Source organism: Falco naumanni, chromosome 2 (genome assembly GCF_017639655.2).
Source record: "Falco naumanni isolate bFalNau1 chromosome 2, bFalNau1.pat, whole genome shotgun sequence".
Taxonomy (NCBI): Eukaryota; Metazoa; Chordata; class Aves; order Falconiformes; family Falconidae; genus Falco; species Falco naumanni.
In genome coordinates, this window is record NC_054055.1 from 2,273,574 (window position 1) to 2,289,577 (window position 16,004).

The window sequence follows — 16,004 nt, forward strand, 5'->3', positions numbered from 1 at the left end:
TTTCAAATTTTCTGTGCCAACCAAAAGCAATGTGCTGCAGGGAAGCTGTTGTAACATGCGTTAGTCTCTATGGATTTATGCGGTAGTCAGAGCTGGCAGCATATAAAAATTTCTCTGCCTTAATATGTTTTTATTATGAACTTTTTAACGTTTAAAATGGTTTTCCTTTTACTGTGTCAGTTCTCATGTCCACGTTCTTCGTTTACCTTTTGTAAGTCTCGAGTTAATGCCGCTTGATCTGTGAACCAAAGAGCTGTGTGCAGACACTTTAATACAGGGAAGGTAAAAAAAAACAACCTCAAACCAAAAAGCTTCCCCAAACCAACAACCCCAGGGCATTAACAGTATTTGGTAGTTTACTCATGGGAGAGACAAAACAAGGCTTTATGAGAGCCATTGGCTGTGTGAGGTGGCTGGTTCAGTCCCCGCTGACTTCAGGGAGAGCAGGAGAAGGGCCAAGGAGTGTGAAACCCTCAACCTGCTTACTCGCTGCTGGCAAATTCCTCACCCGCTGTGCTAGGAAGAATAACATCACATCCTCCAGTAAGAACACAGTTCACACTATTTACATGTGTGCGGACAGCTGCAGGTACTATTTCTGTCTCAGCCCATCCAGGATGTTCTTGTCCTCGAGAAGACATAAGGTTGTCTTCTTCCTGTGACCTTTTTTTTGTTGATGTTTCAGGCTGAAAAAATTAAAAAGAAGCGAAACACCCTGTTTGGAACATTTCATGTTGCTCACAGCTCATCTCTAGATGATGTTGATCATAAAATCTTAACTGCAAAGTGAGTATCTACTTAATACCTTCCGTTATTTCTGCCTTCCTCTTTCATCCCTCTCGTGTTACAGACACGAGTGTGTTGTAGCCTGTACAGGTGCTTCTCGTCTGACTTTGCTGAACTTCTGTTGACTTTAGTGAGCTGGGATTGGACTTGCTCCTTTTAATCAATAACCTTTTAATTTTATCTGAGAGAAACAAGAAATCACAGTTATGCAGAGCAATGAAAAGTCCCGTCAAAATGAGGGTTCGGGAAGCTGCAGTATTCTTAAGCAATTTTCCCTGGATATTTCAGTAGTTGCTGTTTTTCTTAATACCTGTATTCCTGAAAGTGGAATGAAAGACGTCTCAAATATTAAGATACAAAGCTGAACCAGCAGACTCTGTGTTTCAGACAACTTATGGTGTGTTTTCCCTTCGTTCCCTACGTTCTTCCTTGCTTGAACCTTGCTTCCAGGCAAGCACTGAGCGAAGTGACGGCTGCGCTGCGGGAGCGCCTGCATCGCTGGCAGCAGATAGAGCTGCTCTGTGGCTTCCAGATCGTCAACAACCCAGGCATCCACACCCTGGCATCAGCCCTTAACATTGACCCCAGCTGGATGGGCACCCCGCGGCCTAACCCCTCACACTTCATCATGACCGATGATGTGGATGATTTGGATGAAGAGATCGTGTCTCCCATGTCCATACAATGTACGTAGTCTGTGTTAGCTGTGCGTGGTGAGTCTGTATCTGCCGGGTGCTGCAGGCTGGGGCAGACCTGGAACAGTAGCTCAGATGCGTTAGGAGGAATTAAGTCTTTTTTTAAACAACCAAAGGCAAATTGTTAGTTTTTAAGGGTCAGGAATGTCTGTAAGTGCCAGACCACCACTGCTGGGGTTGCTTGGGCCTGTTAATTCCAGCAGACCTAATAATTTATAGATGTTACTAGTCGTCATTTAATCTATGTATGCTGTTCTGTTCAACTCACTGAATTTAAGCATTTACTAAAAAAACCAACAAAGCCATGGGCTAGACTCACAAAAGGGGGAAAGGAAAATGAAGTGCATTTTCCCTATCTCCCCTTGGCTAGAGCACTTGTTTGGGGTATAAAAGGACTTGAAGACACCCCCGTCTCATGCACAGCTTTGGACTTGCACATCTTGCCATTCCGCGTGGGGAGGAGCGGTCTGCTGTGGTGATGCTGCCCACCTGTAACGACCTGTTAAATGTTTCCTGGAGCAAAGCCTGGAAGCCCAGTGCTCCATCTCCTGCGCATGGGTTGTAGTCACCACAGTGGACGTTCTCTCGTTCCATATCGGTGACTGTTCCTAAACAAAGTGCATCAGCTCCTGTGAGGAGCAATGGGGCTACTGGAGGGGGAGGCTGGGTGATCCTGCTGTCATCAGCCCAGATCTCTTGGAGGAAGCAGTTGAACTTGGGTCACCCTGTGCCAGTTGCACTTTCAATTGCTGAGCTCTTGGATTAAGTGGAGGCTGTCTCCTTCTCTGCAAAAGGTTTGAATCAATCCTGGCTACTGTTCCCATGTTCAGCTGACCCAGATTCAGCCTTGCTTTGCTCAAAAATGCATTTTCCAAATACAGTTTCCTATCTCTAGCTATTGCACAAGAGAATGAGAGAACGGAAGACGTTCTTTGACCCCCTGTGACAGCGGTCTGGGTGGCACAGGGAGCAGCATTGGCTAGAGCCCAGCTTTCTGAGCTGGAAGAGGGGAGCCCATACTGACAGCGTTAGCTACAGGAAACTTAATAATTATCTCTGACTCGGGTCACTTGCTGGAGGGATTCATCAAGGACAGGTCTGTTTAACTGGGTAGAAGATGTGGGGGAGGAACAGAAGAGTCTTGGGGCTGGCAGCATGTGCTGCAGGAGATGCTTTATGTGCCATAGCCATCCCCTCCTTGTGGTCTCAGGCTCTGGTTCGATGCTGTGAAAGTCTGGAGGCGAGTGCTGAGGTTGAGCTCAGGGTGACAGGGGCTGAAGGCAGAGCACTGAGCGTTTGGGTAGCCTGCAGGATGTGAAGGCAGGAGGAACCGGGGGGTCTCTGAACGTTTCCTGGGCTCAGCAAACATGGTGGTTGGGGTGGGGGTTGATGGGGTTGGGTGTACGTAGGGAAAGTTTAAAGCCTCAGACAGGTAATGGTGTCCTACTAGTCTTCGTGATTATCAGTCACAACTAGAAAGCAAGCTAGACAGCTCTAATAAAACTCTTGCAAAGATGCAAGCTAGGTATTAATGAGAGAGGGATGTCTGAAGAGATGTCCTAACACGTGAAGCACGCTCTCCAGAGGATGTGAGCTGTACAAGGCACGAGCCTTCATCCGAGATTTTAAGCCTCAGCTTCTTTGTGCCTTGCTGGAGACACCTTGAGCGAGGTTTTTGCAGCCAGGACTTGCAGTTCCATCAGTCCAGTGACCTGCAGTGAGCCGGCCTGTCTGCCTCTGTGCCGCAGCACTGGTGGGCATCCCTGCGGGTGATAACTCCAAGTTCCCAAAGCAAGGGAATCTTTGCCTTGCCCTGCGGGATTTTTTTTTTTCTTTGTATACTAAAACCACTTCAGGAGAGAAGCACAGAGTTTTTCCTCCCCAGACATGTTGGGGGTGTTGCTGACTGCCCATGATGATTCTCCTGGTAAATCACATTTTTCTCTCTCCCGCTCACACCTGGTTGGCCCATCCCAGACGCAGCCTGGCTTTTCGGGCGCAGGTTCAGTGACCGCTCGTCTCTGTCCTCGGAGGATCAGTCCCTCTGGAAATACCCTGGTTTGGTTCTCTTCAATTATATTTTAATTTTTTATTCTACCCTCTGCCCTTTTTGCTGACTAAAATGCGTACACAAATTTTCCAACTTTCTGGCACAGAAAACTAATGAATGTACCTCTCTTCACTGAGTCATCAGCATCTTTACTAACTCGCAGGAAGTCTGGTGGGATGAAGAAGAATCACAGTTCACTGTAGTTCTCACATGCTCTTGGGTTTTGCTTTTTAAAAGAAATCCAGTTAGGAAATGTGGAGAGTTGTTTTTACCCCTGAGGTGGAGATTAAGGAGTCAGGCTAGGCCAGGAGGAGGTGATAACTTTCCGTTTCCCATCCCACCTCCTTCTCGGTGCAGGTTCTGCTCACAGCCCCTCCGCTGCCAGCTGAGCCTGACCCCGATCCCTCCCCACTGGGGCTGCTGCTGATTGCCATGCCTTTCTTCTCTCAGTATCATTAAATAATTCGAGCGATGCTATTATGCTAATCTGTCCCTTATGCCGGGGACACAGGGACAGCACGCTCAGCCCCAGACATGCCAAGCCTCCCGTTTTCTGCTGGAAGCCTTCCCTTTGTGGAGCACTACCGAGCGCTGGCCATCGTGGCATGGAGGAGGACAGGCTTGTGCAGCAGCAGGGAAGGCTGTGCGCTGGCGTTGGTTAGGGCTTGCATGGTAGTGGTCTTCCTCAAGATGACGAGCAGGTTATTTAGCTAACATTGACAAAATGTTTGCAGTGGCTGGACTGAAACGGTGTTTGGGGGAAGCGAGGGTCCGCTGTGGCTGTGCAAGGCTGAGGTCTCAGCCTTTGGTCCTATGCTTATCGTAGGGTAAATCATGCAAAAGGAGAGACCAGAGGTGTAAGGCGTCAAGTTGGTAAATGAGGAGTGGAACACCAGGGGAAAAGAAGTCCACCAAACACCCTTAGGGAAAAAAGCGTGATCCAAGAGAAGAAGAAACTTTAGCAGAAACCTGTAATCCCAGTTAATTATTCTGCAGGGCTTGAATCCCTGTTAGCCCTCCAAACAGAGGCTTCTAAACTGTATCCCTGCCAGCAGTGGGCAAGTAGGGATCAGCTGTGCTATTCCTGTCCATGCTGCCTTAGTTAGCAGCATCGCTGCTGCAGAGGCACAGCAGGAGAGCTGGAACATGCTCCGGTTCTGCCCCTCGCCTCCTCTGATCAGATTTTTGCAGTCCCTGCCTGGAAGCAAGGGATTTTTTTCCACCTCGACTGTGCGTGCCTCAATTTTACTTAATTTCAGCTCTGGAGCACCTAAGAAAAAAGATACCTTGAAATAGAAAGTGGATGGTATAAAGAGCTCCGGTGAAAGGTCTGTAGATGGGCAGTGTAGTACAGCAAGAAGCAGCAACCCTGTGAGAGAAACTGTGATTAACTTTGGGAATGTGGAAGCAGCAAAGTTGCCTGAGTTATTCTTGCTTGTTCCTTCTTCCACTTGAAATATGTCCCACAGTGATCCTTCAGGTACCTGAGTCGTCGCTGTCAGATGAGCTGCAGGAGGCTCGTGTTTCCTGGCTGTACGCTTTTATAGCAGTGATTTGCTGGTTCTTTGATTCCCGAAGGAGCTCTCCTTCTACTCCATTTCTTAGCTTTCCTGTCTGTTCACCTTTTTAACCCATTTTTACATGTATTTCTTCCGCATATAAAAAATCCTGAACAATCCTGAACACCTTATCTCCTGCAAAAGAGGGAACATCTTGTACGGAAGTTACAGCTAGTGGATTAAACACAACCAATCTGGTTGTCTTCAGGGTGGCGGTGCAGCCCAGTGGCTCCTTAGTTTTCCACATGTAATGCTCTGCCTGACTGGAACGAGCATGCAGGAATCTCCATCTCCACCTCCACGCAGGTGAAGGTGCCTCCCTGCACCTCTCCGAAGGCGACTCCTGCCTCTGGCTCGGTGTGTAGGTGTGCTGCAGAGGTGGCGTTGGCTGGGTGCAGGGGAACTGGCTGAGCTCTCTGGCCTCCGTTACCTACGAGGTAGGACTACGTGGCCAGAAAGATTATTATGATCTTTAAAAGCTATTAATCAGCTGGTGACCATGCACTTGAAGGAAACAGTCCAATTTCTTCCTCTGAACCAAGATGAATTTGCAATTAGGGAAAAATATTTTTCAAATTGAATCATAGAACCACAGAACAGTCTGGGATGGAAGGGACCTTCAAGACCACCCAGTCCCACCCCGCTGCCAGGGGCAGGGCCCCCTCCCCCCAGCCCAGGCTGCTCCCAGCCCCGTCCAGCCTGGCCTTGAGCCCTGCCAGGGATGGGGCACCCACAGCTGCTCTGGGCAGCCTGGGCCAGCGCCTCGCCGCCCTCACGGGGAAGGGTTTCTTCCTCACGTCCAACCCAAATCTCCCCTCTTTCAGTTTGGTTTAGCATCTCTTTGATCGGTAAGCTAGTCACGAAATGGACTGGGAGCCAGTGATACCAGTTTTGGACCAGAGCTATCATTTTGGGTGCAGACTGTGATGAAAGCCTGTGCCAACCCAATTAATACCATAGTTCCTGCACATCTGCCACGTGTCCCAGCCATCCTGCCCCACAGAAGGGTACGAGGCTGGGAGGTTTCTGCATCTTCATAGAAGCCTTCCCGCGCCTGAACACATGGTGCAGCTGTACTTTGCAGCCCTGCTTTCGGTCCCACATTCCTGCGCCTTGCTCCGGGAGTTGCACCGGCACGGCCATGCTGGAAGCCGGAGCAGAGCTGAGCTCCGCTCCTGGAGTCACCTCGCTGGCTTTAGGTGCCTGCATCTGAACTGATCACTGGAGGCTCCTTTTTTAGGCTGTGTAGGGAGATAGTACTGCAAGGCACGAAGCATCTGAACAGTTTGGATGTCTGCGTTAGGATGAAATGAATCATGCCCTGAAAGTACCGGCTTCTTCACATTTGCTATAAAGGGAGCCTGGGTGGTAGCTCTGATGTAAAGTTGGATAGGATGAATCATGCAGCCAGTTTCTGCTCCAAGCAAGATGATCAGATAAGGTGTTCAGAAAGCACCTATATCAGGAATGTCAAACATTTTTTCACGGGCTGGGCATTAATCTAGCATGTTAAGCAGTAGCGCCAGCTTAATGCTGCTTCTGCATTAAACCAGCATAACTTACAGCACAAGGTGGGATGGCTGCAGTGGCCTTGGGCAGGTGTCCCGGTGACAGAAGGCACAGTGCTGTGGTGCTGTAGCCCTGGCTGTGGGTGGCAGCTTTATCGCGGTGCCTCCTTGCTGATTTGATGTGCAGTCTCCTTCCAGCTGCATTCACCATTCTCCCCTTTCTCTCATTGCAGCTCCTGCCTTGCCCACCACAGTTCGCCAGCGCCTGGTGGACCCACAGCACGCCCACGGATCTCAGAGGTTGGTAGAGAGTTATGTGCAAGGCCAGAATGAGTCAGGCCAACCTGCCCATTACCGGGCAGGCAGAGTCTCTCTCCGTCGAATGCATAGCCTCTCCTCTGGACAGTCTTTCAGTTCCGACCTTCCCAGCACCAGCCCATCATGTGCTGCCACCACCACCTCTTCCACCTCTTGCTCCTCATCCACCACCACTGCATCTGCTCCTGCTTGCCATGTCCACCCTATCTATTACCATCACACCACCTCCTCTTATTTCCTTCAGATGGACTCCATCCCTGATCTACCCCCTCCTGATGTCACCTCTGGAGTTCGCTGTCGCACTGAGAGCTTTGGGTATATTGCTGTTTCTTTTTTAGCTCCCTCTTGCCTGCTGTGTCTCAGAGCTGCTGCTTGCTCGGGTGCTCTTTCTCCTAGATTCCTTGTGCCTTTTCCTTTTGGGCCTTTATTTCATGATTTTTCCACGTTTGTTTCCTCAACCGCTCTCCTGTGCTAGTGGACCCTCTAAGGAGTGCTCCATGGCCCATTCCCATACCAGCAAACTCAGTGGGTGCATAAACCAAGGAGGTGCTGTTGTTTAACTGTAGCCAAGCAAGCGAGAATTCTTGGGCACTCAGTTATTGCTAAATAAGTCAGTCTTTCACTTGGGTGATGCACCTGTGAGAACAAAGGTAACACAACTAATCAAACAAACACTGACCTTATTTGAAGCCTTGACTTATTTGGGGTCTTCACAAGCGAATTGCAAAGGAAACACGTTGGGTAGATACTATGAGATAGTAGTTGGTGTTGCCAGAGGGATGAAGAGGTGGCAAAAAGCAGCATTCAGGAATTTTGTATTTCAGAGTGACTCTACCTCTGGTTCAGTAGGGGATGAGACATGGTTGTGTTTTGACTAAGGAACATCTGAATAATGAGGAGGGAGTTGGAGCTTCTTATTGCTGGATCACTGACATTAACTTCGTCCCTTTCAATAGTGACAGCCAGCAAGTGATGGCTCTTTGGAGACCTCTGTACGATGGGATCCAAGGGACCAGTTCCCATCCACATCCCTAAATCCCTGACCTCTCCTGATTCATTGTGCTAGCATTAGAGAGGCAAATGACTGGGTGGGCTGTAGATGCGGGAATCCTGTCTGGTCTAACTGGGGTGCTGCACAGGGCCCTGGGGCAGCCATCCCCAGTTCAGAAATGTTCTTTACCCTAAGCACAGAGGATTGTGTTCCTCGGGCGGCCCCAGGGTGCCTTTCTTCTGAACAAGGTCCGTGGGCAGCAGTTTTTGGAGGTCCTCGCCCCATGTGGCTCATGGACGCACCCAGCTCCAGAGCACTGTTTGAGCCTGCATCTGTTCCGATGCTTGATTTAAACCCTCGGCTGAGGGGTGAGTGGGGTGTGTGGTTTGTATGGTCTCTAGTTCAGGGGCATTGCAGGCGCTCAGTGCAGAGGTGTCAGCACTGGAACAGACGGTGGAAGGGGGCTGTGATGGGCCGTCGGGAGTCCTGTCCTCCTGCTCTGCTGCGGAGCTGCCTATGACCATGGCCAAGTCATTTCATCTCTCTGTACTGTGCTTTCTCCTTGGTAAAATTAAAAATAGTCTCCTTATCCTCAGTGTTGGGGAACAGACTTCTGGGAAAAGGCTGGAAGTCTCTCAGTGAGGAAGTCAATAGGGGCAATGTCCTTTCATGTTTATTTATCCAGGCAGGATGACATTCGAAGTCAGCACATCTTCATTCCTCCCAGCACATTGTACCATTATTCCTTTATCTGTAGGTACCTCTGCCCTTAGGCGTAGGTTCTCTCCTGACATCGTTTACACAGTCTCTGTTTCGGATGCCTCACCCCCTCACTAACTTGTGTGTCTCACAGCTGGGCTGCCTGCGGAGCGGAGCATCCCTAAGCCCAGGCTGCGAGCAGCAGCGCCGGCAAAGCCCCACGCAGCCCCAGGCAGATCATGGACTCTGGAGTGTCGGAGAGAGGGGAAATCACTGCACCTGCTCCACAATAGGCAATTACAGAGCAACATTTTGGTTAATGTAGTAATGTTTGTTTGAGATAACAAGCAGCATAATTAAAGATTTAGATTAATTACTGCCAATTTGCGTGCAGTTGCAGCTGTCCCGGTTTGACCGATAAAAGCTGGGAATGCTTCTGGTAACATCACACAGCCCCTGTTTACCATCGACCTTCCTGTCTCTGTAGAAAGCAGGGCTTGTCCTGGGAGCTCGAAGGCTGATGTACTGTTTCAAAAATAGCTGTATAAACATGGTTATTTTTTTCAGCTGAGGCCTGTGATACACTTAATTGCTGACCAGGTTAAAGTCTCAATCCTGCAGACTCCCCTGAGAGTGGCAGGGGGAAATGCGGTATGACTTTGGGATCCTCATTAGGAAAGGCAATGCTGCTGAGGGGTCGTTAGAAGAGAATAACTGGGGTCTTCTCCTTATTCTCCACAGGCAATTAGGAGCTCGTCAGAACCTAATAGGTCACAGTTCAGTGGAAGGTGGGACTGTTTTCTCTCTGTTCCCATAGCAAAGACCACCTGTTGATGCAGGATAATTTAGCAGTGGAGTTTTGCAGGGTATGAACTTCTCACCTAAGGTTTGCTTCAGCTACACAATAGCAGATGACTCCAAAATCCATGCTCATCCATTCTCTGTTCATTTCAGAAAACAGAAATGAAGAATTGGGTGCCCAAACGTGTTTTTATTTTGTTGCTTTTAATTTTTTTGTCAAACTGCATCGTTAGCAGGTCCTGCTTAGATGCATCTCTAAAAATACTGCCATGGAGGCATGCCACAGCACAAGCCAATATATTGCTCTTTCTCTTTTATATAACCAGTCTCGGAGGCCTTTACATACATCCCTCGAGCTCCGCAGCCTCCCAAAGAGGCAAGCAGAACAGATGGGGAAGCTGAGGCTGAGAAAGGCCTTCCAGGGAGTCATTGCCAAGGATGAAAACGGAACCCAAAAAATTCCTGGCTTCTGGCTCCCTTGGTAGGAGGAGAGTGCTACCTTGAGTGCTTTGGGCTGCTGGATCGCTTTAGCCTCTCTCGTATCCAGCAGATGCCAATGTTGGCGAGACCTCGCAAGAGATACCATCTCAAACAAGCTGTTCCCCCAGAGAAAGGCTCGGGGATCGCTTCTCTCCGTGCAAGCTGTATATGGTGCTAAAGTCTGCTGGGGGTTGACCTGGTAGGGACCTTCTCTCCAGGCAAGGCCAGCGCGTGGCCGGTGAATTGCTTTCATGAACTCCTCACTGTTTGCTTCTCTTTTGCAATTGGCTTCAGAGGATCCGGTGCAAATAAGGTCAGAGCTGTTCTGATTTTGAAGGCTGATGTGTGTTTTTTTAATGTTAACGAAGGGGACTGGGTGTCCCTGGGGGGGAGAGGGGTTGGAGGATGCTGTGTGCACAGAGGTTTCTGCTGCCAGTGCCTGCTTCAAGTGGTACCTCTGGATGAACGTAATGGAGATGGGAGTGTAGGACCAAATCCCCACGCTGGTGGCCTTTTTCCAGCGGGGATGGGAGGCGGCAGCCAAAGCAAAAGCAGTGTCAGTAATCCACAGAAGAGAGTCATTCACAGCTCTTCCAGAATGGAGGGAAGGAAATCGCTGTTGGATTTGCGTTGTTGAGGCTGTTGCAAAACCTCTGACTGTGCTGCACCAAGCTCAGCAGAATAACTGAACTATACAGCAAATCTGATTCTGCCTTAGGGGAAGCCTTTGCTGCCCTGGTACCATGTGCTAGCTAGGTATATAATGTATAGCCTTGCAGCTATGGGTGCTTTTCGTAAAGAGCAGGGAGTGGTAGAGGCACCAAGGTCTGTGTGAGGCAGGTAGACCAAGCCCTGCTCTTGTGTCAGATGCCCTTGAGCCACTCATAAGCTTTCCTGCAGCCTCTGTCCTGGCCCACCAGAAATCATTCAGTGGGCTGCAGAGCTGAAGAAAAATATTCTAGATCATCCTCCTGCCCTCTCCCCTCTTTCTCCACCACTGCCAGACTTTCTTTACTCCATGCTTTGCTCTCCGCTTCTTTTGTTTGCAAAGTCAGTCCATTCCCATCTTCTCACCCTCTCTCATTTACCGCGGTTGGTTCGGATTCGTGGAGTGGCACGGCAGGAAGCGCAGGTGAAAGCAGAGCAGCAGCAACGTGTGCATCCTGCCTTCACGTAGGTGAACGCTGTCAGCTTCACTCTTCATAGATTGTAAGTGGGCCCAGCTACATCAAAAAGAAAGCAGCAAACACTGCAACATTGTGGCTGGGATGGAGGAACATGCTGTCTTAACATCAGGCTCCCAGGTATTTTCATGTTCAGTTGGTGGTCTGAGGTTTTCAGGAGGGACGAGTATTCAGTAGTTGCTGCTGTACCGCAGAAGTTCTTTCTATGAAGGCACCTTCCCGTCATACCATTGAGGCTGGCTGTGTCCTGGGCTAGCATTTCCTCTTGAAAATGGAACATAAGCCTTGTGAAAATTAGCAGGATAAAGGCCAGCCCTTTTTGGCTGAGCCTCACCCAAGATGACTGGCAATATCCTGGCAATGATCTTTCCTTCCCTCTTGTCCCGACACTGGACTTGGGAGCATCCCCTCCTCTTTGCTTTCTCGGACGAAGCCAGTGTGCATCCCAGGGAGTCATGTCCCTGCAGACGCACACCTCCCCTGTCTTGCACTCGCTTATGGGAACCACCAGGAAGGATCATTTTGGGCTGTAGAAAGTCCCAGCAATAGTTTCCAACTGTTGGCATTCACTTGTGAAAATCAGTTGGTGCCCGTGGGTGCCGTGGCAGGGATGAAGGTGGTCCCCCTCTGCGTGTGCCTGAACATCCAGCTCCATCAGCTCTCGGGGTGGGTTGACAGACCAGCCGGCCCCTTGAGCCATCCGTGGCACGGTGAGGACTGTGCCCGTCTGCTGGCTCCTCACGTGGTTGAACTGCAGCTTTGCAGAGTGCCCTGGGAGCTGCTGCTGCTTGAGGTCTTCTCTTGTCCACTGCTGACGTGCCACTTGGCATGCTGGTGTCAGCAGTCACGGCGTCCTGCCTCTACCCTTCAGGAATGTATTCCTGAGTTACAGCTGGATAGATTATGAGTAAAATTGGTTAGCTTAGAACCATTGGGATATCTGAAAAGCGTGTGCTCGTACCCTGTTTCCCCCATCAGCTCCTTCAGTCCCCCTCTGGATGGCAAGCTGGCAAGCTCAGAGAGAAAAAAGTGTGGTCCAGCAAGGCTGGACCAAGCACAGCACCCATTGCTGTGCCATCCGTCCGCTCCCGCACAGGGCATCCCCAGGGATCCACAGCGACAGCCACACCTGCAGTGGGGAGGTGGGCCCTGCAAAGTGACCACCGACCCCTTGATGCCCAGGGACCCTCTGTTGTGGTGAGAGCGGTCCTGGGAGGAGACGTGGTGGCTGTGGTGTGCACCAAGGACCTGCTTGGTGACCTGTGAGCTGCTCACCCGCCGGCATTGGCCAGAGGCAGTGTTTTGCCTCCATCTACCCGAGGTGCAGCACCAGCTGTCCAAGGATCAGGTTCCCAGAGTCTGCGTTTGGGGGAAGAAAACCCTCCTGGACCAGAGGATGTTTCTTCATGTGCTGTCCTCATTTTCTCCACGCACTGCCATAGCCACGGGATTGCTTTTGGCTCTTCTGGATTTAGGACTGTGCACTAGCTTGTGAGAGAGGGAGAGGCTTGCTGGATGGCCTCCGAGCTGATGGGTGTTTGCAGATCTCAGCAGGGAAAAATCTTACCTTCTTCACAAATGAGGCATTTTTGAAGTCACCTCAGTTTAAAAAAAATCTGGGTTTTGCTGTATTTGCTACTCTTACTTTTGTTTTAAAGGATTATTTTTTTTCCTGACTCTCACCCAGACACCTTTGTGATTATGGGTTGGGTCGATTTTTACCAGAAAAGAGCAACTCCACTTCAGTGGATTACAAAGTTGAATTTCAAGCGAGCAGGTGTTACTGTCTAAACCTGCCTTCACTGGCCATGGTGTGCTGCACCTGCACTATGCTCAGCCACTTCATTGGGTGCACTTCAGCAGTGGGTGCAATGCTTTTTGCACTGAGGTCTGCAGGGAATCGGTGATCTGACCCCGCTAGAGCGGTATGCCAGCCTGGTGGGATCAGCTGGAATGAGTCCAGAGTGGGCACTGTGGACCTGCCTGCACTGCTTGGAGGTGGTCCTGCCTGCCTGTGGTCCTGGCTCAGATCAGCGTCATCTCCAGCCAGGGTTTTGCCCTGCTGCCTCATACATCTGCCTGTATGGTGGTGGCTGAGCAGAGTCATGATGGACCTTTTTCCCTTGAACTCAACGCTGCTGACCAGCAGATGTGTGGGCAGCAGGATGGGCAGCTCAGAGGACGCAGCTTCTGCAGCAGCCTTGCTCCTTCTCAGTGTGCTGGGAGCGAGCACCATCCGGGAGGACACACCGACCGCTGCCTTCGCTCACTTGGCATCGGTCTGTAGGGCTGGTGCCAAACCACGTGGCCAAAGTCAGCTTTGTTTTCATGGAAAGGGGGCATTTTCCAAGTATTCGTGGAGGAAATAAACCTCTGAAAGCATGTTGCTCGGCACCAGCTCACCCTCGCAGCATCTCTCGACAGCAGCTGAGCATGTGCTGATGGCTTCTGCCACCCTTTCTTGAGAGAGGTGACACAGTGAGTGGCCTGTCAGAAATTCCTCAACAGAAATTTCCCCTTTGCAGATGCGGTAAGCAATGGTGTGAGTAAGAAACATTCAAGAAGAGCATGAGACTCCTCACTTTCCTAAAGGAAAGGACTTGAGTTGTTGTGATTGCAGTTACGTCTTTATTCTCCATTTACTGGCAGCAGCCTGAGGTCTCGAGCCCCCTGGCTTGTGTGGGTGCCACTGGTGTCCACCTTTTGGAAGACGGCTCTGAAATACTCTGTGTTCAGTTCCATTAAGTTTTATTGATGCTGCTGTTCCCAAAGCTGACTGCCCATGACCCACCCCAGTCATCCCAGTGAAAGCTGTGGGCCGCGGGCCATGACAGCGACCTTCTGCGGAGCTGCGGTATCTGCCGGTGGCGTTGAGGAATTGGGAGCTCCTGTGGCTCCATACGGTGTGTTTCATCGCAGTTGTCTCCCTTGGATGGCCTCCAAGATGCTCACTCAGAATAGCTGGGGATTTCACACCATCCAAATTGTTCAGTTCCTGTTCTCCCCTGCCTGCTGCTAACCTTGAGGATGCAGCTCTCCATCGCTCGGATGTCAGATGGGCTCAGTTGTGTGTGGTTGAAAGGCAAGGACTATTCCAGATATGCCTGGGGCTATTTTCTTCTTGTTAAAATAAGAGATGAGACAGTCTTCACAGCTGGGCTCTCACAGTGGATCTTGGGCCGTATCCTAACCATCTGCGAGGTATTTTAATACCCCTTTCCCTTCACATATTCCTATGGAGCTGTTAAATGAGGGCACAAGTTTATGTGGTGGGTTTTGTTAAAAAATACCCTTGTTACCATTATGGAGGGCAATCACAGAATGACAGAACTGTTTGGGTTGGAAGGGACCTTCAAGACCACCCAGTCCCACCCCCCGCCAGGGGCAGGGCCCCCTCCCCCCAGCCCAGGCTGCTCCCAGCCCCGTCCAGCCTGGCCTTGAGCCCTGCCAGGGATGGGGCACCCACAGCTGCTCTGGGCAGCCTGGGCCAGCGCCTCGCCGCCCTCACGGGGAAGGGTTTCTTCCTCACGTCCAACCTAAATCTCCCCTCTCTCAGCTTCAAGCCATTCCCCCCTGTCCCACCGCTCCCTGCCCTTGCCCAAAGCCCCTCCCCAGCTTTCCTGTCGGCCCCTCCAGGCACTGGGAGCTGCTCTAAGGTCTCCCCGGAGCCTTCTCCTCCCCAGGCTGCACAGCCCCAGCTCTCCCAGCCTGTCCCCACAGCAGAGGGGCTCCAGCCCTCTGAGCATCATGGTATTTATGCTGGTATCATAAAAGAGGAACTAGGGGCTTTTCACGTGCCGTACCAGACAGGTTTGGTGCTGAGCATGGCAGGGCTGGGCAGGGCACAGTCACCCAGGTCCTGGGGCTCAGCTGCGTGGGGGGGTGGGGAGGGCTGCACCTGGAGCGGAGAGGCTGAGAAAGTGGTAAACGCCTCCTTTCTCTTCTCACACCCTTTCGCTTCTCTTTGCTCCTTTTCTCTCCATTTGCCTTTCCCATTCTTTACCACTTGGCTCCAGTCTGTGTGGACAGCATGAGGCAGGGGCTGTGTCCCCTGGCAGCCCCCAGCCCTCCCTGCCTGTGCCTGCCCTGGCAGGCAGGAGGGGGCTGGCTGCGTGGCATCCAAGTCTTGAGGCTAGCGTTCAAGTAGGTGGTAGCAGGAGCAGCGTAGCTGTTTGTCCAGCTGGTGGGCACGCTGGCAGGCTTTGGCAGGGCCTGTGGGGATGTCAGGTACAGCAGCATTGCACCCACCTGGGTGATCCCGGCTGGAAGGACTAAGCTGTGATTTTCCATTTCTCCCTTCCTCCTACCTCCCACTCTCCATTTCCAAAAGATCTGGGAGCTCCTCAGGCTGGCGCAGCAACACTCCAATGCCATTTGAAATCACAAGTTGGCACCAGGCGGGGGGCACAAACCGCTGTGCAGCAGAGGGTCTGCAGGCAGCGACCACAGGCAGCTGCGTGTCAGGAGCACGCCGCTCGGGCATGGCTTCGCACGGGAAAGCTGAACCTCTAATTCCTCCCTCCAGGATTAGAGGTTTCCACGGGCTGACCCAGGAACAGGGGGAAACAGCCCGTCTGGCGCTTTCTGTCCCAGGGCTGCGTGTGGTCAGGCTGCAGCCTCGCGGCTCGGAGGGGCAAAGGGGGCCGCACGCACACAGACGCGACCTGAGCACATGCAGAGGAGCCCTCCGAGGAAGTTGCCCCCAGTCCTGCAGCTAGAAGAGCGTCAGCTCTCTCAGCTGTACCGCTTCTCTGTGGGCCAGAGCGAGCTGTGCAATGTGATGAGCTCCCTGGCCCATCTCCCACTGGGATCTGTGGGAAAGAAGCAGGCTGGCAGGGTCATTTTCAAGGGAGCGGGAGGGAGCTGCCGGCAGCCCTGCTGTGCCTGGCCGAGGGCCGCTGGAGCCATGGCTGGTGCCTTTGGACCCTCAGGC

General features: G+C 51.5%; 1 protein-coding gene across 11 annotated transcripts in view; it reads left to right on the forward strand.

The window, feature by feature from the left end:
• Positions 1–16,004, forward strand: part of STIM1 (stromal interaction molecule 1) — a 114,099-nt gene that overhangs the window by 86,165 nt on the left and 11,930 nt on the right. For 4 of the 11 annotated variants that reach the window (XR_005826171.1, XM_040582583.1, XM_040582582.1 and 1 more), the window contains 3 exons: positions 686–786; positions 1,237–1,472; positions 6,832–7,231. Coding sequence is in view for 10 of the 11 variants with exons in the window: in XM_040582583.1 (XP_040438517.1) it covers positions 686–786; positions 1,237–1,472; positions 6,832–7,231 (737 nt within the window). In the remaining variant the exon portion in view is untranslated. The other 7 variants (XM_040582586.1, XM_040582587.1, XM_040582588.1 and 4 more) reach the window with 6 other exon arrangements.